The sequence below is a fragment of the Pelobates fuscus genome, chromosome 4, assembly GCF_036172605.1.
Source record: "Pelobates fuscus isolate aPelFus1 chromosome 4, aPelFus1.pri, whole genome shotgun sequence".
NCBI classification, from domain to species: domain Eukaryota; kingdom Metazoa; phylum Chordata; class Amphibia; order Anura; family Pelobatidae; genus Pelobates; species Pelobates fuscus.
In genome coordinates this window covers 14,605,264-14,629,539 of record NC_086320.1, presented here as the reverse complement: position 1 = coordinate 14,629,539, position 24,276 = coordinate 14,605,264, and the positions used below count along the sequence as shown (strand labels likewise).

Genomic DNA, 24,276 nt, shown 5'->3' with positions numbered 1-24,276 from the left:
AAGGGGCAAGTGAAAAAGTGTGTGGTTGGGGGACCTGGCTGGGTCATGAACAAAAAACATTACTGGGTACATCTTATTGAAAAACATGTTTTTGAGTAAAAAGAAACTACATCCACAAATGAGCTTTGTATAAAAAGACATACAGAACTTGCCCCTGAACATGTATAAAAAAAATAGTGTTACTACTCACCAAATGATGAAGGAGTTGTAGATATAAAAGTGCTATTAGGCACAGACGTGCTGTTGGTAACTTGATATGTTGTAGACTGACTGGTACTGTTATCTGGCACACTACTAGTGATATTACTTGTATCTGCTTCTGGCACACTACTAGTGATATTACTTGTATCTGCTCCTGGCACACTGCTAGTGATATTACTTGTATCTGCTCCTGGCACACTGCTAGTGATATTACTTGTATCTGCTTCTGGCACACTGATAGTGATATTACTTGTATCTGCTTCTGGCACACTGCTAGTGATATTACTTGTATCTGCTTCTGGCACACTGCTAGTGATATTACTTGTATCTGCTTCTGGCACACTACTAGTGATATTACTTGTATCTGCTCCTGGCACACTGATAGTGATGTTACTCGCAGTGATATCTACCAAAGTACTCGGGGCAGAATTGGAGTTTGTTGCAGTATAACATATAATAACAGTGTTGGGATCAGTTGGGCTACGTGAGTAAGTAATAGAACTAGTTTTGACATCATTTGGGGTATATGTTTCACTAACGGTACTGGTTATAAAACTTGTGCTAGGTCCAGTAGTGGTGTCAGTTGGTCCATGTGACTCAGTAACAGTACTGCCATCAGTTCCTGTATAAAGTCCAGTAGTAGTACTGGTGGTATTTGACATAGGTGACTCCGTAAGAGTGTTGATTTCAGTTCTTGTACCAGGTCCAACAGTGGTACTTGTTGTATTTGGGCTATGTAATTCAGTAGTAACTTCAGTTCTTGTATTCGGTCCAGTAGTGATAGTGGTGACCTTTATGCCCTGTAACTGAGTAACAGAACTGGATTCTGATACTGAATTAAATTTAGAAGTAGTGCTGGTAATGATTGGGTTATGTGACTCAGTAATTTTACTGGTTTCAACTGTAGTACCAGGTCCAGCCATGGTAATTGTGACAATTGGGCTATGTAACTCAGTATTAGTACTGGTTTCAGCTGTAGTAGTAGTTATAGATCTAATGCTGGTGGTGGTTGGGCTATATAACCTAGTAATAGTATTGGTTACAGCTGTTGTATTAAGTCCAGCAGTACGAGTACTAACTGTAGTTGGGCTCTGGAACTCAGTAACAGCACTGGTTTCTGATCCTGCATTAGTTTCTGCAATATTACTGGTGGTGCTATGGCTTTGTAACTCGGTAATATTACTGGTTTCATCTGTAGAACCAGATCCAGACATGGTTCTTGTTGCAACTGGGCTTTGTAACTCAGTAGTTGTACTGATTTTAGCTGTAGTACCAGCTACAGATGTGGTATTGTTGGAGGTCGGGCTATATAACTCAGTATTAGTAATGGTTTCAGCTGTAGGGCCAGGTCCAGCAGTGGTGCCAATGGTGGTTAGGCTAGGTGATTCAGTAATAGTATTGGTTTCAGCTGTTGTATTAAGTCCACCAGGGATACTAGTTGTAGTTGTGCTCTGGGACTCGGTAAAAGCACTGGTTTCTGATCCTGTATTCATTTCAGCAATGGTACTGGTGGTTGGACTATATAATTCAGTAATATTACTGGTTTCAGCTGTAGTACCAGATCCAGCAGTGGTAATTGTGGCAATTGGGCTACGTAAGTCAGTAATAGTAATGGATTCAGTTGTAGTGCCAGGTACAGATGTGGTTCCGATGGTTGTTTGGCTCTGTGACCCAGTACTATTACTTGTTTCAGTTGTAGTACCTGATCCAGCAGTGGGATGTGTGGCAGTTAGGCTATGTGAACTGGTTTCAGTTCCAGTACCAAGTCCAGTAGTGGCACTGGTGGTGGTTGGGCTATGTGATTCAGTAAGAGTGCTAGACTGATCTCCTGCTATAGTTCCAACACTGATAGTGGTGGCAGTTGGGCTCTTGGTTCCTATTCCACCAGTGGTATTAGTTGAGCTGTATGATACAGTTATATTGCTGGTTCCTGTACTTGTATAAAGATCTGTTCCAGTTCTAGGTTGAGTTAATGAGACAAGCCTCGTAGTACTAACAGATTCAGAGGTGGTTCTTACTTCTATACAGATAGTATACTCATTATTTGAAGTAGTGATAGAGCTTCCTGTATTATCATTTCCAGTGGGAGCAGTGATGAGGGGCCCATATAAAGTAGACCCAGTCTCTCCTGGGCTTGTATTCTGTCCAAATGCGGGCAAAATGCCTAGAAGAGAAGTGTGAACATGTTTTGTTAGTGTAAATTCTTCATTGCATATGAAACATAAGAGAAGTTATATTAGACTAATTAATGAAGTGTGTGAGCTTGGACTGAAACTTGTTTATTATTCATGGAATTTGTATTATGTATAAAGGATTTTTTTAAGATAAAATAAAATATATAAATATCTTGATTATTCCAAATGAATGGCCTTCGGGAGGTCAATATACCAGGTAATCCAGTGGCTACAATATCTGCCATAAACTGGTATTATATTAACAGCCGGTAGATTGGGGACCACAAATTATCAACATGTTTCCACAACAGTCACTATTTGTTAACAATAATAGCCATATCCGTATTCATATGCTGATTAAGCGCTAGACAATCAATGGTATACAGATAAGGCAGCAAACCCAGCAGGACAGGGTTAAACTCACTTTAAGTTCTATATAACAAGTACAAGCAAAACTGAAAAAGATAACACAGGTTGCACCAAATTAAAATAATGAAAAAATCCAACCAGATACTGTCCACAACATTTATTGTACAATATTCTGTCTTTTAAAGTGGGTTAGGTTTCACTTCACAGGTGTATACAAACTGAAAATAAAATACAGTGGTGCAGATTCCAAAACAAATGCGAATATAAGTAGAATTGTATAGATGCCCACTCACATTTAGCAGAGCTTCAAATCAGCTCTGGTCTTAGTAGCATGCAGTATACTCAGTCTAGTGATGGATATATATCCTTAAATGATAGCAGTCCACTGTGACCAATAGTGCACGTAGTGATATGTTTCTCAGAAAAATTTGGGAAAAAAACTAAAGTGCAATACAGTTTATATATTAGACTATTGTTTTCTTCATTAAATTTATAATTCTGTATTGAGATTTTTAAACAATATACAAGTATTATTCTTGCACAATAAAATACAAGATAGTGAGTAATAACATTAAATATATTGTATATATAGACCTGAACATATAATCATGGCAAAAAAAAAAAAAAGTGGGAGACAACAAAACAACTTACAGTAGGCCTGTTCAAATTGATGCAACCCACTTGTTATAGTCTCCAGAATGATAGGGGGGCAAAGAAAACCCCAAACATGATGTGAGTATTCGATTTAGATCAATATTAGTAGAATGGCATTGAGAAACAAGGAAACCATATCGTATTACATTTGTTTTTCAATTGAGCATCCTTGTTATAAGAAAAATATCTCCGTTAGAGTTGAGCGAACCCGGACTGTAAAGTTCGGGTTCGTACCGAACATTAGGTTGATGGACCCCGGACCCGAACACGGACATATCACTGTATGTTCGGGTTGGAGTTCGGTGTTCGGCGATTTAATGACACGTTTTGAAAGGCTGCAGGGCAGCCAATCAACAAGCATTTGACTCGTGTGCCTTAGAAGCCATCACAGCCATGCCTACTAATGGCATGGCTGTGATTGGCCAGTGCAGCATGTGACCCAGCCTATATATATATAAGCTGGAGTCGTGTAGCACCGCACGCACATGCGGTCTTAATAGTGTAGGGAGAGGATGCTGCGGCTGTGAGGGACAACTTAGGAAAGAATTCTGCAAACTAGTACATTAGTGGGGTGGGGTGCACTTCATATCTGAGAGTCAAATAGAAGCTTCAAATACCGCGGTTACATCGGAGTTTTAAAAAGTAATTTTTTTTTGGGTGCTAAATAGTACATTAGTGGGATAGTACATTAGTGGGGTGCACTTCATCTCTGAGAGTCAAATAGAATCGTCAAATACTGGGGTTACATTGCAGTTTTAAAATGTAAAATTATTTGGGTGCTAAACTGCTAAATAGTACATTTTGGGGCGTGCACTTCATATCTGAGAGTCAAATCAAAGCATCTAATAGTGTGCTTACAGCGCAGTTGTAAAAATTCTAATTTTCTGGGTGCTAATCTGCTAAATAGTACATTTTTGGGCCTGCATGGCACTTCATATCTGAGAGTCAAATTGAATCGTCTAATAGTGTGCTTAGAGGGCAGTGGTAAACATTCTTATTTTCTGGGTGTTAATATGCTAAATAGTAAATTTTGTAACCTGCTCTTCATATCTGAGAGTCAAATAGAAGCGTCAAATAGTAATTATTTTTTTTGGTGCTAAATAGTATATTTGGGGTGTTCACTTCATATCTGAGAGTCAAATCGAAGCGTAACTTTGATTCAAATTCACTACATCGGTCACTTGTAATATTGTTTCACACCTACAACCAGGGCTGCCATCAGAAATTTTAGGGCCCCTGACACAGCTCAAGATCTGGGCCCCCGGGGCCAGCCCCGAGTCCAGCCACAAGGATGAAGTGTGTGTGTGTATAGTGGATGCGGTATGTGTGTCATGGATACAGTGTGTATAGTGGATGCAGTATGTGTGTCATGGATGCAGTGTGTATAGTGGATGCAGATTGTACGTTTTGTGTAATGTATGTAATGTTTGTATGCATGCATTAGATGCAGAGTGTGTGTGTAGTGAATGTAGGTGTGTGTATAGTGAATGCAGAGTGTGTGTTTTTGTAGTGGATGTAGTGTGTATAGTGAATGTAGTGTGTTTGTAGTGAGCTTGTAGTGAGTGAAACGTGTGTATAGTGTGTGTAGCGCAAAGTGTGTTTAGTGAATGTAGTGTGTGTGTAGTACAAAGTGTGTTTTGTGAATGTAGTGCGTGTGTAGTGCAGAGTGTGTTTAGTGAATGTAGTGTTTGTAGTGAGTGCAGAGAGTGTATAGTGAATGTAGTGCAGAGTGTGTTTAGTGAATGTAGTGTGTGTGTAGTGCACAATGTGTTTAGTGAATGTAGTGTGTGTGTGTAGTGCAGAGTGTGCTTGTAAGGATTCAGTGTGTGTGTAAAATAGGGGGGAGGGGAGTATTATTTTTTATATTTATTTGTGTATATTTCAATTTTATTCCCCCCTCCCTGGTTCTTACCATGCCAGGGAGGGGGGAGATCACATTTCCTGTTGATCCAGTGGCATGGTGGAGGGAGCCAGCCGCGGTTCATTGAAGAGGGGGCCCAGCAGCACACACTGTCTTCCTTTCCAGCTCCTCTCTGACTAACTCTCGCGAGACAGGCCTGCGTGCTGTGCGGAGCGTTGCCATAGTAACCCGTGGCAACGCTCTGGCGGCCGCAGGGTGCAGGAAAGTTAGACAGAGAGCAGCTGGAAAGGAGGACAGAGTGTGCTGCTGGGCCCCCTCTTCATTGTACAGGTAGTAGGGGGCCCTCTGTGCACATATATATATATATATATATATATAGCGAAAATCGCTATATATATATATAAATATATATATATATGTGCTTCTCTATGACAAGCGTTCAGCGTCGACATGCAGAGATGTTGAATGTCAGTGCTGCACATTTTGCAACACTGACACAGGAAGCGCCTAGGTGTTCCTAGGCAGCAATGTAAACACTGCATTTTCTCTGAAAAGGCAGTCTTTGCAGAAAAAAACCTGCAGTAGTAGACTATACTCCCCAGAACAACTACATTAAGCTGTATAATATAAATTAAGCTGTAGTTGTTCTGGTAACTATAGTGTTCCTTTATCTTTGTGCGTGCAAAGGGTTAGGGACTGCAGAGGGTGCCGAAAGGAAGGGGCTGTAAAGGGTGTGAGTGGAAGGGGCTGCAGAGGGTACAGGGGGGAATAGAGGCTGTAGTGGGTGCAGAGGAGGGACAGGATGTAGTGGGTGCAAAGGGTAATAGGAGCTGCAGTGGGAGCAGTTGGGTAGCCCACTAGCCACTACCAAAAGCGAAACCCTACCATTGCGCACAGTGCAGAGGGCAGGAGCTGCAGTGGGAGCAGCAGGTAAGGGCTGCAGTGGGAGCAGAGGGGTAGGGAATTCAGTGGGAGCAGGGAGGTAGGGGCTGCAGAGGGAGCAGGGAGGTAGGGGCTGCAGTGGGAGCATGGGTAGGTGCTGCAGATGGAGCAGGGAGGTAGGGGCTGAATGAGGTAGGGGTTGCAGAGGGAGCAGGGAGGTAGGAGCTGTAGGGGGTATGGGCTAGGGGCTGCAGAGGGAGCAGGGGGTAGGGGCTGCAGAGGGAGCAGGGGGTAGGGGCTGCAGAGGGAGCAGGGGGTGCAGAGGGAGCAGGGGCTGCAGAGGGAGCAGGGGCTGCAGAGGGAGCAGGGAGGTTGGGGCTGCAGAGGGAGCGGGGAGGTAGGGGCTGTAGGGGGTATGGGCTGCAGTGGTCGCAGGGGTTAGGAGCTGCAGAGGGAGGTGGGAGGTAGGGGCAGTAGGGGGTATGGGCTGCAGTGGGTAGGAGCTGCAAGGGTATGGGCTGCAGTGGGATCAGGGGCGTAGGGGATGCAGTGGGAGCGGGGGGTGGGGGCTACAGAGGGAGCAGTGGGGTTGGGGCTGCAGAGGGAGCAGGGGATGCAGTGGGAGCAGGGGGGTTGGGGCTGCAGAGGGAGCAGGGGATGCAGTGGGAGCAGGGACTGCTGAGGGGGTAGGGGCTGCAAAGGGAGCAGGGGGTAGGGGCTGCAGAGGGAGCAGGGGATGCAGTGGGAGCAGGGGGGTAGGGGATGCAGTGGGAGCAGGGGGTAGGGGATGCAGTGGGAGCAGGGGGGTAGGGGCTGCAGAGGGAGCAGGGGGGTAGGGGCTGCAGTGGGAGCATGGGTAGGTGCTGCAGATGGAGCAGGGAGGTAGGGGCTGAATGAGGTAGGGGTTGCAGAGGGAGCAGGGAGGTAGGAGCTGTAGGGGGTATGGGCTAGGGGCTGCAGAGGGAGCAGGGGGTAGGGGCTGCAGAGGGAGCAGGGGGTAGGGGCTGCAGAGGGAGCAGGGGGTGCAGAGGGAGCAGGGGCTGCAGAGGGAGCAGGGGCTGCAGAGGGAGCAGGGGCTGCAGAGGGAGCAGGGAGGTTGGGGCTGCAGAGGGAGCAGGGAGGTAGGGGCTGTAGGGGGTATGGGCTGCAGTGGTCGCAGGGGTTAGGAGCTGCAGAGGGAGGTGGGAGGTAGGGGCAGTAGGGGGTATGGGCTGCAGTGGGTAGGAGCTGCAAGGGTATGGGCTGCAGTGGGATCAGGGGCGTAGGGGATGCAGTGGGAGCGGGGGGTGGGGGCTACAGAGGGAGCAGTGGGGTTGGGGCTGCAGAGGGAGCAGGGGATGCAGTGGGAGCAGGGGGGTTGGGGCTGCAGAGGGAGCAGGGGATGCAGTGGGAGCAGGGACTGCTGAGGGGGTAGGGGCTGCAAAGGGAGCAGGGGGTAGGGGCTGCAGAGGGAGCAGGGGAAGCAGTGGGAGCAGGGGGGTAGGGGATGCAGTGGGAGCAGGGGGTAGGGGATGCAGTGGGAGCAGGGGGGTAGGGGCTGCAGAGGGAGCAGGGGGGTAGGGGCAGCAGAGGGAGCAGGGGCTGCAGAGGGAGCAGGGGGTAGGGGCTGCAGAGAGAGCAGGGGGGTAGGGGCTGCAGAGGGAGCAGGGGGTAGGGGCTGCAGAGAGAGCAGAGGATCCAGTGGGAGCAAGGGGGGGGTAGGGGATGCAGTGGAGAGCCAGGGGGGGTAGGGGATGCAGTGGGAGCAGGGGGGGTAGGGGATGCAGTAGGAGCAGGGGGGTAGGAGATGCAGTGGGAGCAGGGGGTAGGGGATGCAGTGGGGGTAGGGGCTACAGAGGGAGCAGGGGGTAGGGGCTGCAGATGGAGCAGGGGGTGCAGTGGGAGCAGGGGGGTAGGGGATGCAGTGGGAGCAGGGGGGTAGGGGCTGCAGAGGTAGCAGGGGGGTAGGGGCTGCAGAGGGAGCAGGGGATCCAGTGGGAGCAAGGGGGGGGAGGGGAGGGGATGCAGTGGGAGCAAGGGGGGGTAGGGGATGCAGTGGGAGCCAGGGGGGTAAGGGATGCAGAGGGAGCAGGGGGTAGGGGCTGCAGAGAGAGCAGGGGATCCAGTGGGAGCAAGGGGGGAGTAGGGGACGCAGTGGAGAGCCAGGGGGTAGGGGATGCAGTGGAGAGCCAGGGAGGGGGGTAGGGGATGCAGTGGGAGCAGGGGGGGTAAGGGATGCAGTGGGGGTAGTGGCTACAGAGGGAGCAGGGTATGCAGTGGGTGCAGGGGCTGCAGAGGGGGTAGGGGCTGCAATGGGAGCAGGGGGTGCAGTGGGAGCAGGGGGGTAGGGGCTGCAGAGGGAGCAGGGGGTAGGGGCTGCAGAGGGAGCAGGGGATCCAGTGGGAGCAAGGGGGGGTAGGGGATGCAGTGGATAGGGGGGGGGAGGGGATGCAGTGGGAGCCAGGGGGGGTAGGGGATGCAGTGGGAGCAAGGGGGTAGGGGCTGCAGAGGGAGCAGGGGCTGCAGAGAGAGCAGGGGATGCAGTGGGAGGGGGGGGGGTAGGGGATGCAGTGGATAGGGGGGGGTAGGGGATGCAGTGGGAGGGGGGGTAGGGGATGCAGTGGGAGCAAGGGGGGGTAGGGGATGCAGTAGGAGCAAAGGGGGGGTAGGGGATGCAGTGGGAGCAAGGGGGGGTAGGGGATGCAGTGGAAGCAAGGGGGGTAGGGGATGCAGGGGGGTAGGGGATGCAGTGGGAGCAAGGGGGTAGGGGCTGCAGAGAGAGCAGGGGATGCAGTGGGAGGGGGGGTAGGGGATGCAGTGGATAGGGGGGGTAGGGGATGCAGTGGGAGGGGGGGTAGGGGATGCAGTGGGAGCAAGGGGGGGTAGGGGATGCAGTAGGAGCAAAGGGGGGGGTAGGGGATGCAGTGGGAGCAAGGGGGGTAGGGGATGCAGTGGAAGCAAGGGGGGTAGGGGTGCAGGGGGGTAGGGGATGCAGTGGGAGCAAGGGGAGTAGGGGCTCCCAAAACCCTCCCAAACCTTACCTCTCTGGTGGTCCTCTTCTGACATGCTGCCTGTAAGTCTGCTCAGGGCAGCTCCGCACAGCTCACTGTGACTGGTGATGTCACTTCCTGCAAAACAAGCCACACGGAGCTGCCCTGAGCAGTGTTACAGGCAGCTCAGTGAGGCTGTGTTTGGAGACAGGCACACTGAGGGGCAGCCTAGTGGGGTCTTTGGGAGGGCCCTTAGCTGTCTCTCAGTGTGCCCTGCACGGAGGGAGAATATTTCTAGCAGCAGGGGCCCGCGGACGGCTATGCGGGCCCCTTGCTGAGTGCAGGCTGGCTGGGGAGATTGTTTAACTCCCCAGCTCAGCCATTACTTACTGCAGCAGTATGTGGGGCTCGGGGCCCCCCAGGACCGCCGGGCCCATGACAACTGTTATGGTTGTCATGCCCTGATGGCGGCCCTGCCTACAACACTTGTTACCCAGATCTAAGTGATAGAATGAGATTGATATTTTCTACACTAGAAACTACCAGATAACAAGCTGCTATATTTAAACCAGTTATCAATAGCTAAGAGGTACTTAAACAATATTGTAATTGTTAAATTGTAAAAAAAAAAAAAAACATAAAAAACAGTGTTGGCTACCTCATCCTCCTCCTCCGTCGCGCCATGGTCACCGCCTCCTCATCCTATGGGTCACTTAGTATAAACTATGTACACAATAGCAGAGGATTGTGAAGGCCTTTTCTCCATGCATCAGGAGTTGAGCATTTCTCCATGCATCAGGACTGCAAGAAAAGCACCGCAGGCCGCAAATGTTTCTTTTTTTGTATGTCCCAATATTTTGGGGGCGACCCCAATTAAAATTAAAAATATATATATATAAACAGTGTTGGCTACCTCCTCCTCCTCCGCATCCACCGCCGCTTCCAGCTACACCACCACGGTCACCGCCTCCTCAACCTATGGGTCACTTAGTATAAACTATGTACACATTAGCAGAGGCTTGTGAAGGCCTTTTCTCCATGCATCAGGAATTGAGCATTTCTCCATGCATCAGGACTGCAAGAAATGCACCGCAGGCCGCAAATGTTTCTTTTTTTGTATGTCCCAATATTTTGGGGGCTACCCCAATTAAAATTAAAAATAGATATATATAAACAGTGTTGGCTACCTCCTCCTCCTCCGCATTCACCGCCGCTTCCAGCTACACCACCACGGTCACCGCCTCCTCAACCTATGGGTCACTTAGTATAAACTATGTACACATTAGCAGAGGCTTGTGAAGGCCTTTTCTCCATGCATCAGGATTTGAGCATTTCTCCATGCATCAGGACTGCAAGAAATGCACCGCAGGCCGCAAATGTTTCTTTTTTTGTATGTCCCAATATTTTGGGGGCTACCCCAATACAAATAAATAAATAAATAAATACCGTATTTATCGGCGTATAACACGCACTTTTTTCCCCTGAAAATAGGGGAAAAATCGTGGGTGCGTGTTATACGCCGATATCCCATAATTACTTACCTGTCCTGAAGCGTGGGCCGGCTTCACAGCGCGCACCGCGGTACAGGAACTTTAATTTAAGGTTCCGGTTTCCGGCGGGACTGAAAGGAAGTGTGCACAATAGTGTGCACACTTCCTTTCAGTCCCGCCGGAAACCGGAACCTTAAATTAAAGTTCCTGTTCCGCGGTGCACGGTGTGAAGCCGGCCCACGCTTCAGGACAGGTAAGTAATTATGGGAGGGGAGGAAAGTACACTATGGGAGGGGAGGGGAGGGGGAGGAAAGTACACTATGGGAGGGGAGGGGGAGGAAAGTACACTATGGGAGGGGAGGGGGAGGAAAGTACACTATGGGAGGGGAGGAGGGGAAGTACACTATGGGAGGGGAGGAGGAGGAAAGTACACTATGGGAGGGGAGGGGGAGGAAAGTACACTATGGGAGGGGAGGGGGGAGAATACTATGGGAGGGGAGAGGGGAGAATACTATGGGAGGGGAGGGGGGGAGAATACTATGGGAGGGGAGGGGGGGAGAATACTATGGGAGGGGAGGGGGGGGGAGAATACGAGGGGAGGGGGGGGAGAATACTATGGGAGGGGAGGGGGGAGAATACTATATACTATGGGAGGGGAGGGGGGGAGAATACTATGGGAGGGGAGGGGGGGAGAATACTATGGGAGGGGAGGGGGGAGAATACTATGGGAGGAGGGGGGGAATACTATGGGAGGAGGGGGGAATACTATGGGAGGGGGGAGAATACTATGGAAAGGGGGGAGAATACTATGGAAAGGGGGGACACTATGGGATGAGGGGGGAATACTATGGGATGAGGGGGGGGAATACTATGGGATGAGGGGGGAAATTTCCTGGAATTTCTTTCTAAAAATGAGGTGCGTGTTATACGCCTGTGCGTGTTATACGCCGATAAATACGGTAAATAATAATAAAAAAAAATAAAATAAATATATATATATATATATATATATATATAAACAGTGTTGGCTACCTCCTCCTCCTCCACCGCCGCTTCCACCTACACCGCCACGGTCACCGCCTCCTCAACCTATGGGTCACTTAGTATAAACTATGTACACAATAGCAGAGGCTTGTGAAGGCCTTTTCTGCATGCATCAGGAGTTGAGCTCAGTTTGAACAATGAAAGAGAATACCCTGCACTCCAACCCTCTCTCAAATTGATAATTATGGTGATCCTCCTGACAGTCATGCTTTAAATTTTGATTTATGTTCTTCCAAAGCTAAAATCAAAGATTCCATCTAGTGCTATTTTATGGCTCAGCTGTATTTTTAATTTTTATGTTATTTTAAGTGATTTCCCTATCCACATTTGTTTGCAGGGCACTTGTCCTACTCTTACCCCCATTTTACTTGCTTTTGCAGCTCTCTAGCTCTTTCCAGGAGTTTTTTAGAGGCATTTTTGTGTCCAAATGTTCGGATTCCCCTTGACTTCAATAGGGTTTGGGTTAGGGGTCAAGTTAGAGCCCGAACCCGGACTTTGTTTCAAAGGTCCGCATGACCCGAACATCCAGGTGTCCGCTCAACTCTAATCTCTGCTGATATAAAATTTGGGGCTCTCTTGTTTCTTCCAGTATCTAGCTATATGAAACATCAACTGCCTAGAATTAATCGCAGCATCCTTTGCGATCCGCAGTTTCACAAAAGACTTCCTTAATTGTTCCCTGGTACTACACATGGACAATGTCTCTGCAGTGCGTTATGTAAATCAGTTGGGAGGATCCCGATCCAAATTGCTATCCGACCTTACGAAGGACCTCTACCAATTCTGTCTAGAGAGAAATCTATCCATCCGAGCAGAATATCTTCTGGGCACGGACAATCTAGCCGCAGATTGGTTCTCCCGCCATTGGAGGAATGTCAGCGACTGGCAATTAGATACCCTTTTGTTTCATCAAATTCATTGTCTTCGCTGACCTTTTCGAGCTTCGGTTGAACCGCCAGACGGATGCATTTTTCAGCTGGCTTCCAGATCCCAAATCCTGGGCAGTCAATGCATTTCTACACCCTTGGTCAGAGACAGGAGCTTATGCGTTCTCGCCATTTTCCATGATCCAACGCACCCTTCATAGGGGTAAAAGCTCTAGTAGTAACGATAGTCCTTGTAACCCCTTTGTGTAGGGCCCTGACTTGGTTCCCAACTCTGCTAGAACTATCAGTGAATTACCCAGTCCTTTTGCCTCAATTCCCCAACATCCTCAGGAACCCAGCAGGGGACTGTCACCTTTTTGCTCTTCAGGAACGGCTCTAGCTTGGACTGTTTCCGGAGATCTTGGAATGTCTCTGGACTTTCAAAAACAGCTCAGGCTCTCCTATGGGACTCCTGGGCCCCATGCACTAGATGCACTTACCTCTCTGCATGGCAGACATGGTTCAGCTGGTGTTTGGAAAAGGAAATTGATCCTTTCTCAGCACCTCTCACAGCCATTCTAAGTTTTCCATCTACCCTTTTTGATCAAGGCAAATCCTATAGGTCAAATAATGTGTTTCGATCTGCTATTTCTGCAGCTCACAACTCTATTGACAATTCATCGATAGTGAAACATCCTTCTGTTTGTAGACTTTTATGGGGGATTCACTTGGCCAGACCCTCCCCCCCCCCCCCCAATCCATCATATTCCAACTTCTGGGAAGTCACCCAGATTTTTCCTTTTAAAATCTTGGCTTTCCAACGAGACTTTGATGTTATGCCAACTTTCTGGCAAGCTGGCATTAATTCTATGTTTAGTATCCTTCCGTAGGGTTTCAGATATTTGAGCGTTTGACTTCCATTCTGTAGTTTTCACACCTGAGGGAGTTAAATTTAATATCACCAGACATACGAAGACTAATTCCTCTTCAGTCTTCTACCCTTATTTTCTGAACAGACCATCCCTCTGCGTGGTCCTTGTTCAAGCGGGGAGCACACCCAGTCAGACAAGCAGCCGCATCCTCGGCCTTTCGTGCAGGCAGTTCCCTTTCAGACATCCTGTCATCTGTGGATTGGCCCAGGGAATCGACATTTCGTACCTTCTATTTTAAACATATGCCACATGCTGTATCTTCCATCATAGGAGAGCTAAAACGTCAAATATGAAACCTCCTGTCTTGTCATACAATTAGGGATTATTCTAGCTCTAGTGAATGAATAATCTAAATTTTGTATTAACGACAGGAGGCAAATATTTTCTCCATCCTTTTTTATATCTCTTATTCCCACCATTTAAGGTAAGTAATTAGATAAGTTAAAAGTGTTTATCCGCTCCAACATAATATCTATGCACCATCTGTCATAGGTTTACACTCTAGTATTATGTTTAATAATTTGTCATTCTTTCATTAATATTTAATATGAAGTAAGTATGCCAAGGATTGCGATTCACTATGTTTTCATAAACTTGTTTTTCTCTGGTAAGAGAACCTATACTCTCATGGATTTCTCTCTGTATCCTTTTAATGTGAAGACCTTTCTACGGTTGTTATAAAGTGGAGTTGGCAACTCAGTTCTCGGTTTACAAGGATGACCAAGCACAGGACCTGCAGTTTCGTCCATTGTTCATGAAGTTATATTGTTTACATGAGTGATCTCTGATACACTCGGCTACAGAAAGAAAGAGGAATTGGGAGGAGCTTGATGACATTATATGATATTGTTGTACACTTTGATTGGTTAAACTTTTTACATCACTGTTAACTATTTCTTTGCTGCTGGGAGGTTCAGTAAAGAAAGATAAAGCTAATATTCGCCTCCTGCCCTTAATACAATTTTGATTATTCATTCACTAGAGCTAGAATAATCCCTAATTTGCCTTCCATGCTAAAATTTGTGTAGATTCCCGCGATATTGGGATACTGTGTGATAGAAGTAGGCATAATATGCCAATATGGTGGAATTGAATCCCCCTGTTTGTTGGCTGAGATAGATAACTTTATTTAGCCTTGTAAATGTAAAACTATATTTTTTGTGTGTGCGTTCTTCCTAAATCTGTATTTTTGAGGTCTACTCATTGGGTGATGAGTTTCATGCCCCGACTTGTGACAACTGTTCCACTAGATACTATTTGTGTAGGTGTTAGAGGCCAAAGTCACCCTTAGCCTGGGGTCTAAAAAGTATGCATCTGGCAACCCTATGTTGTCTTCTAAGCCAGTTAAAATTGTCGATGGTTTTCTGGTGGATGGCCAGGTTGTGTTTTGTAGCTATTAGGATTCTTGGAAGTATATTTATTCAGCAAGTCCATACAACAAGCAGTTATTTTTGTATGCTTAACAGCTACAGATATTATCAGAGAAGAGGTATGCCATATAGTTCAGCAATGATACTGAATTTATTTTGCATTTCCTTGTTGAAAGTTTTTACAAGCGTGTCAACACATCTAAAACCTGTTTCATTTTTTTTCCATTTTGCTTCAACTATGAACCATACAGTATATAAACTGTAACATCACTGAACCTGCTAGCAGTCTCACACATTGCAGAGTTGCATGAAAACATCCCATGCCCTTTTTATGTCCTTGTAACCAGATTTATTACAATGCCATTAAAGAAACACTGTAGAGTCAGGAAAGGTAAGAAAACTCATCTTATTTCAACACTGGCCCTGCCCCTGATGTTTCTCCTTGGCTGACATCATGAGAATTGATGATCTCAGCAATCCAATGCTTTCCCATACGAAAAGCATTAGAAACTTGCTACAGCTGGTCAAATTGCACAGGTAATGAGATATGACTCACTGATCCCCATTAAAGCAGCTCTGCCACTTTTTAAATTAATTTATTAACTCCTTCCCTGCTGTCTGATCACTATACTGTACAGTATGTGTTGTATGTATTGTATCAGTAATCAGTGTGAGGGCTCTGACATTTTTTTGTTTTTTTTTGTTTCAAAAAGAAAATAATCTTTTTAGTGCTGATCAGCTGTTTATTCTGCAATCAGTCATTTTATTTTAATTTTAGGGTTGGGTGAAGAGTTTTCTGTGAGTGGAAGTGGGAATTGGGGGTGGGTGAGAGTAGGTATTAGTAGGTGTTAGGCAGGCAGGAGAATGAATGAATTTCCCTATGATAGCACACTATTATATGGCAGAGGAGGCTTAAGCAATTTATGCAGGCTCAGAGAGTGACACGTTTGATGCCGCAGACAGTTACACTCTGATATTGAGCCCTTTAGTGAGTCTTCCAATGGTGGTGCTCCACCACCATCTTCAAGAAGGTGCTTACGATGCTACACAGTGTCAAATGAAAGTTGGGTACCTCCAAACCTTTCTGCCCGAAAAATACCTCCATTCACCTGGCATCAAACCCCACCTAGGTATTTTCAATGACATATTGAAGTTTATGGCTGCACAAACCAATCTGCATGCCAGACAGTATCTGTCTGCTATTCTGATGTTCACACTACAGCAGGAAATACATGTGGCATCCACTGATGTTTTAGAAAATGTTCGGCACTCAAAGGCTTAAAATGTATTGGTATCAATTGTCTTTCACTAGCCTAAAGCTTCTTATGACCATATTATTTAGTTATACATAAGCTCTTTAGATAAGAAAAGAAAAGTCTGCTGTTTGCAATGTACATCCAACTTTCCAGTACGACAGAATGTGATTCCCCTTTTTATAGTACACTTGCTCTGTCATATGGTTGTACAAAAGTCTTAGCCTGTTTGCTTAATTATGTACACCTCTTAAAGTCTTGAACTTTCTATTAGAAAGCCTATATAAACCTTTACATTGTCTTAATAAATTGGAATACTTATTCATCCTCCTTGGTGCCAGTCTGTGTTTGTTGCTCCTCAAGCACTTGAGGGTGTGGCTGGACCTCACCCGAATACAAGGAAAGGCTGCAGCACAAAAATAGTCTCCATGGGTCAAGCACAGGAGCCCTAACAAACCTGGTGGCAGAAATGGGATCCCCAGGGAGGGTGGGTTAATAATTTCTTGTATTCTTTTTTTGTGTTAATACACTCTCTGAGGATCCTGGTGTTAATATAAGGGACTGTAATTACAGTTTAGCTTAAATGTCCTGCGGTGAGATTGGGTTGGAGTCCCTCCTCTGTGAGGTGGGTTAGAGTTCCCCTGTGTTTTGGTGAGGGTTAGAGACCCTCCGGCAAGGTGAGTTTGTGTCCCCCCTCTGTCTTAGTGTGGTGAAGGTTAGTCTTAATAATGGGTGTTTAGTATTTTAGTGAATTAAATATTTTGTCGAGGTCTCCCACCCACCACTAATAACGTCTAATTCCTAGGATTGTTTAACATCGCTATTTTGCATCCCCAGACCTTTTCCTATGCTAGAGACTTTTGCATTTGCTTAAATTGTAGAATCTTTTATTTCATATAAATACAATAGATATGCTATGCATGAGAACAATCAATAAGGAAGAAGTAACTGTGCTATCCTCTGTACCAGCTTGTATCTCCTAAGATATCTACTTCTTATTAACTTTATTACAAGAATAAGTAAAGTCCATCAACAGTGCTGTAAATCTACCGTATATACTCGAGTATAAGTCGACCAGAATATAAGCCGAGGGCCCCTAATTTTAGCACAAAAAACTGGGAAAGCGTATTGACTCGAGTATAAGCCTAGGGGGGAAATGCAGCAGTTACTGGTAAATTTCTAAATAAAATTAGATCCCAATAAAATTACATTAATTTAATATTTACTTATAGTGTGTGTATATAATGAATGCAGTGTGTTTGTGTGTGTTTGTGTAGTGTGTGTATATAATGAATGCAGTGTGTGTGTGTTTGTGTGAATGCAGTGTGTGTGTATATAATTAATGCAGTGTGTGTATATAATGCAGAGTGTGTGTTTGTACGAGTGTGTTTGTATATAATGCAGAGTGTGTGTGCGTATATAATGTAGAGTGTGTGCATTATATACACATACTCTGCATTATATATGCACACACACACACACACACACACACACACACACTGCATTATTGTCAGGGTACCTGAGGTCTCTACCTCTAAGGGAGGTAGAGACTTGGTGGTTTATCCGTCCAGGCGAGCTGTTTCCTCCGTTCCTCGCGGTTCATCCAGCCTCTTAAACACCGTCCGCGAGGAATCCACGTCCTTTTCTAGCAGGACGCTCAATACGTGACGTCATGACGCTATCACGAGCGACCTGTCACTCAAGTGTCCGATATCCAATCGGCACTTGTCAGAGGCGTGCTTACCATCCGGAGCCAGGGTATTTAAGCTTACTTCTCTCTTCAGCTCATTGCCCTGTCGTGGTTCTAGCTTGTCTAGTCACTCAGTGCTCTGGTATTCTAGTTTGCTCTATTTGGTTTTGACTCGGCTTGTTGTACTACCCTGCTTCTCTGTTATCCCTTGACCCGGCTTGTCTCTCGCTTATCTGTCTTCTCGTTCCCTCGACCTCGGCTTGTCTCTGACTATTCTCTATTACTCTCGGTACGTTAGTCCGGCCATTCTAAGGCCCGGTATACGTACCTTTCCACTCTTTGTACCCTGCGTGTTGGATCCCTGTCCCGATCCTGACATTACGACAGGGCCAATGGATCCTGCAGGTACAAACAGTCAGCTTGGTTCTTCTGATCCCAGGTTTGACGCCATGGAGCATAGGATGGATCAGATGGCTTTAGCACTACAGGCACTTTTGTCTCGTGCTAGTAACCCACCTGAGGAGACACGTACTCCTTCTATTTCTCCTGCAGTCTCAGGTCTAGAGGTAGCCACTGTAGGTGCTTCTTCCCGTATTACCCCACCAGTACGTTATGGCGGGTCACCGGAGAAGTGCCGTGGTTTTCTGAACCAGATTAGCATCCATTTCGAATTACAACCCCGCTCTTATCCTACAGATAGAGCGAAGGTTGGATTTGTTATTACTTTACTCATTGAGAAAGCTCTGAGATGGGCCAATCCTTTATGGGAGAATGATAATCCACTAGTCTATAATTATAATGCCTTTGTAGCTGCGTTTAGAAGAACTTTTGACCCTCCTGGTAGAAAGGTCAATGCAGCTAGATTACTGTTGCGCCTTAGACAGGACAATCGAACACTTGTGGACTATGCACTAGAGTTCAGGTCCTTGGCGGCAGAAGTTAAGTGGAACGAACAGGCTTATATAGATGTGTTTCTGAACGGGTTATCAGATGTAATTCTTGACGAGGTCGCTACTAGAGAACTCCCTGAGAATTTGGAGGATTTAATTTCTTTTATATCTCGTATTGATGAACGCATAAGAGAGAGGCAGAACACTCGAGATAGGACCCGTAGACCCTCCTTTAAACTAGCGCCTACCTTTCAAAATTCTGAGTTCGAGGACTTACGTATTTCTGAACCTATGCAGATAGGCAGTACTCATCTCACAGAGAGAGAGAGACAGTACAGAAGAAGGGAGGGTTTATGTATGTATTGTGGAGTCAGAGGACATTTACGCCTAAATTGTCCTAATCGTTCGGGAAACGCTCGCACCTAAGTTTCTCTAGAGGACAGGCCTTGGGTGTTTCTACTTTGTCCTCTATTCACAACTACAAAGAGTTCAGGCTTCTGTTACCCGTTTCTTTGAGGTGGGAGAAGGGAGTAGTAAAGACTATGGCACTAATCGATTCTGGAGCTGCTGAGAGCTTTATAGATCAGGGTTTTGTTGCCAAGCATGCTATCCCATCCCAGTTAAAAGAGACACCACTGGCTGTTGAAGCCATCGATGGTAGACCGTTACTTGAGCCTGTTATTTTCCATGAGACCATACCGATTAACTTAACTGTTGGCATCCTACATAAAGAGGATATATCCTTAATGCTCATTTCTTCTCCGTCTATTCCCATAGTCCTGGGGTACTCCTGGTTGAGGAGACACAACCCTATTATTAATTGGGAGTCAGGGGAGATAGTTTCGTGGGGAAAGAATTGTCAAGAAAAATGCTTGCGGAAGGTCTTACCTCTCGGATTAACTAACACATCGACTACCTCTGACAATCCTACAGAGACACAAATTCCGCCTCAGTATCTAGATTTAAAGGCAGTATTTGACAAAAAGAAAGCCGATACCTTACCCCCACACAGGTCCTTTGATTGCAAAATTAACCTACTCCCTGGTACCATGCCTCCCAGAGGTCATGTATACCCATTATCTACAAAAGAGAACTCAGTTCTAGAGGAGTATATTCACGAGAATTTAGACAAGGGATTCATCAGGAGGTCCTCCTCCCCTGCCGGGGCTGGATTTTTTTTTGTTAAAAAGAAAGATGGTTCTTTGAGACCTTGTATTGATTATCGAGGCTTGAATAAGATAACCATTAAAAATGCCTACCCGATTCCCTTGATCACCGAACTCTTCGATCGTTTGAAGGGCTCTACAATTTTCACCAAGTTAGACCTCAGAGGGGCATATAACTTGGTGAGAATCCAGCAGGGACATGAGTGGATGACGGCATTCAATACTCGATATGGTCACTATGAATATACTGTTATGCCTTTTGGGTTATGCAATGCGCCAGCTGTATTCCAGGATCTGATAAATGAGGTTCTTAGGGAATTTCAGCAAGATTGCGTCATTGTATACCTAGATGATATACTCATTCATTCTAGTGAAATTGAGATTCATCACAAGCAAGTCAGGAGGGTTTTGCACAAGCTTCTCCAGCATGGCTTATACTGCAAGTTGGAGAAATGTAGCTTTGATCAAACCCAGGTAACCTTTCTCGGCTATGTGATCTCTGGGGAGGGATTTAAGATGGATCCGGATAAGCTCCAATCCATTCTAGAGTGGCCTTTACCCAAAGGTCTTAAAGCCGTACAGAGATTTATTGGTTTTTCTAATTATTATAGGCGCTTTATTAAGGGCTATTCTTCCATTATCGCACCTATCACTAATATGACCAAACAGGGGGCTGATACTAAGAATTGGACTACTGAAGCTCTCCTTGCGTTCAAAACTCTCAAGGAGCTTTTCGCCTCCGCTCCAATTTTAGTTCACCCCGACACTTCTCTGCCTTTTCTACTTGAGGTAGACGCATCAGAGACTGGTTTAGGTGCTGTCCTATCTCAAAGGTTGGGGGTTGATAAACCATTACATCCATGTGGATTTTTCTCTAAAAAATTGACCGGTACTGAAAGCAGATATGACATTGGTGACAGAGAATTACTAGCGGTTATCAAGGCTTTGAAAGAGTGGAGACATTTATTGGAAGGTACATTACATCCTGTTACCATTCTAACTGACCACAAAAATTTGTCTTATATCGGAGAGGCTACGCGGTTGTCCTCCAGGCAGGCTCGTTGGTCGTTGTTTCTTACCCATTTCAATTACGTTCTGACTTACAGACCTGGGTCAAAGAATTCTAAAGCCGATGCGCTATCTCGCCAATATGAGCCCTCTGCTTCAGTTGAACCACTTATGTCCTCCATTGTACCCAAATGCAATATTATTGCTAATACCAGTCTCAAAATTCATTCTCCGCTACTTGACCAGATCTTGAAGTCACAACATCTAGCTCCCGGAAACACTCCTGAGGGAAGAAACTTTGTTCCTCCTGAACTTCAACTGGAGCTCTTACAATGTTTTCACGAAAGTAAAATAGCTGGTCATCCTGGTATTCGCAAGACATACTCTTTGATATCCAAGGATTTCTGGTGGTCTTCACTTCGAAAAGATATTGAGGAGTTCGTCGCAGCTTGTGAAACTTGTGCCAAGACTAAACTACCTCATGCATCTCCATGTGGCCTGTTACACCCCTTGGACATTCCTGAGAAACCTTGGTCCTGTTTGTCCATAGACTTTATCGTTGATTTGCCTGCTTCCAAGAGACAGACTGTTATTCTCACGGTGGTGGATAGATTTACTAAGATGGCCCATTTCGTGCCATTACCTAAACTTCCGACTTCTCCTGAATTGGCGGAGATTTTTGCAAGAGAGGTTTTTCGCCTACATGGGATTCCTTCGGAGATTGTTTCTGATAGAGGCTCTCAATTTGTCTCACGTTTCTGGAGATCCTTTTGTTCTCAAATGGGCATCAAATTGAACTTCTCCTCGGCCTATCACCCTCAGTCTAACGGAGCTGCTGAACGTACCAATCAAAAGATCGAACAGTATCTGCGTTGCTTTGTTTCCGAACACCAGGACGATTGGGTCGGTCTGATTCCTTGGGCGGAGTTCGCACACAATAACCTTGTTTGCGATTCAACTCGCTCTAGCCCTTTCTTCATGAACTATGGCTTTCATCCTTCGATTTTTCCTTCGGTTTCCTCTTCTCAGGGGATACCGTCGGTTGATGATCATGTCGCCAACCTGAAGAAATTATGGGATCAGACTCGGCAAATTCTGTTACATAGTTCCTCGTTGTTCAAGAAACACGCTGACAAGCATAGAAGAGCGGCTCCTGTTTTTGTTCCTGGGGATAGGGTATGGTTAAGTACTAAGAATATTCGACTGAAAGTTCCATCTATGAAATTTGCTCCTCGCTACATAGGTCCTTACAGGGTTCTCACTCGTATCAATCCGGTTGCGTATCGCCTTGCTCTGCCACCTGCCTTACGCATTCCTAACTCTTTTCATGTCTCCTTGTTGAAACCTCTTATTTGCAACAAATTCTCCTCTAAGGTCTCCTCGCCTCGTCCTGTTCAGGTGGAGGGTCGGGAGGAGTACGAGGTCAGCTCCATCGTTGATTCCAGAATTTCAAGGGGAAAATTGCAATATCTGGTCAACTGGAGGGGATATGGTCCTGAGGAGAGGAGTTGGGTACCTCAGGAGGACGTTCATGCTTCTCGCCTTCGCAGAGCATTTCACCTCCGCTTCCCATCTCGCCCCGGTTCCTTCCGCCCGGTGGGCGTATCTGAGAGGGGGGGTACTGTCAGGGTACCTGAGGTCTCTACCTCTAAGGGAGGTAGAGACTTGGTGGTTTATCCGTCCAGGCGAGCTGTTTCCTCCGTTCCTCGCGGTTCATCCAGCCTCTTAAACACCGGCCGCGAGGAATCCACGTCCTTTTCTAGCAGGACGCTCAATACGTGACGTCATGACGCTATCACGAGCGACCTGTCACTCAAGTGTCCGATATCCAATCGGCACTTGTCAGAGGCGTGCTTACCATCCGGAGCCAGGGTATTTAAGCTTACTTCTCTCTTCAGCTCATTGCCCTGTCGTGGTTCTAGCTTGTCTAGTCACTCAGTGCTCTGGTATTCTAGTTTGCTCTATTTGGTTTTGACTCGGCTTGTTGTACTACCCTGCTTCTCTGTTATCCCTTGACCCGGCTTGTCTCTCGCTTATCTGTCTTCTCGTTCCCTCGACCTCGGCTTGTCTCTGACTATTCTCTATTACTCTCGGTACGTTAGTCCGGCCATTCTAAGGCCCGGTATACGTACCTTTCCACTCTTTGTACCCTGCGTGTTGGATCCCTGTCCCGATCCTGACAATTATATACACACATGCACTGCATTATATATACACACACACTGGGTGTATGTAATGCAGAGTGTGTGTGTGTATATAATGCCGTGTGTGTTTGTGTGAATGCAGAGGGTGTGTGTGCAAACTTGTTGGGGGGAGGGCATGTTTATTATTTTAATTTTTTAATTTTATTTTAATATTGTTATTTGAATATTTTTTTATTTTATTTGAATATTTTTATTATTTTAATAATTTATTATCATTTTTTTGTCCCCCCTCCCTGCTTGTTGCCTGGCCAGGGAGGGGAGCTGTAACATTCCCTGGTGGTCCAGTGGATGGGCTGTGCAGTGGTGGGGCCGAAGCAAGCTGTTACTTAGTTATGTAGCAGCTCCCTGTCAGCTCCGTGCAGCTCCCCTGTTCAGCTCACAGTGTAAGTCTCACGGTCTGCGTGCCGCGCGGAGCGTTGCCACGGTAATCAGAGACACTGGGAGACACTGGGAGCTGAACTGGGGAGCTGCTACATAGGTAAGTAAAAGCTCGCGGCCAGCCCCCAACAGGACCGCTGGGTTTGTAATGAGCCCTGCGGTCCTGGACTATATTATGGCAATGTAAGTTGCCATAATACAGACCTTGACTCGAGTATAAGCCGAGTGGGGCTTTTTCAGCACAAAAAATGTGCCGAAAAACTCTGCTTATACTCGAGTATATACAGTAATATACCGTTAAAAAGGTTACAGAATAAAGTTCAAAGAGACACATGTGTACCATTGCAAATTGGACCACATTTATTCATAATTCACAATTAAATCACATATAAATTAGACCACATATATTCATACTTACATGAGCCTTTAATCACATTAAAAGGTATTAAATGTAAAACATGGAGATTTGCCTAAAGAATCTTTTGCTAATGTTTCAGTAAACCAAACTCTGGAAAATCTTTTCTACATCACAAAATCTTTTCTGCCACCTTTGGGTTCACTGAACTAAAAATCTATTGGATTTATGGGGATCATGTCATCTATTTTTTCCTTCTATTTTACATTTTTAATATACCGTAGTTGTTAAATGAGTGTAATAACATCTAACAGGATTTAGTTTAAAAAACACAAATATCTGTGAAAATAGGTATACAGGGAGTGCAGAATTATTAGGCAAGTTGTATTTTTGAGGATTAATTTTATTATTGAACAACAACCATGTTCTCAATGAACCCAAAAAACTCATTAATATCAAAGCTGAATATTTTTGGAAGTAGTTTTTAGTTTGTTTTTAGTTATAGCTATTTTAGGGGGAT

The 24,276-nt window shown here is 45.9% G+C and overlaps 1 protein-coding gene across 1 annotated transcript in view; it reads right to left on the bottom strand.

Moving 5' to 3' along the window:
• Positions 1–24,276, bottom strand: part of LOC134609300 (mucin-2-like) — a 62,656-nt gene that overhangs the window by 20,104 nt on the left and 18,276 nt on the right. The window contains exon 2 of the mRNA XM_063452979.1: positions 191–2,365. Coding sequence (XP_063309049.1) covers positions 191–2,365 — 2,175 coding nt within the window. The remainder of the gene's footprint in view (positions 1–190; positions 2,366–24,276) is intronic.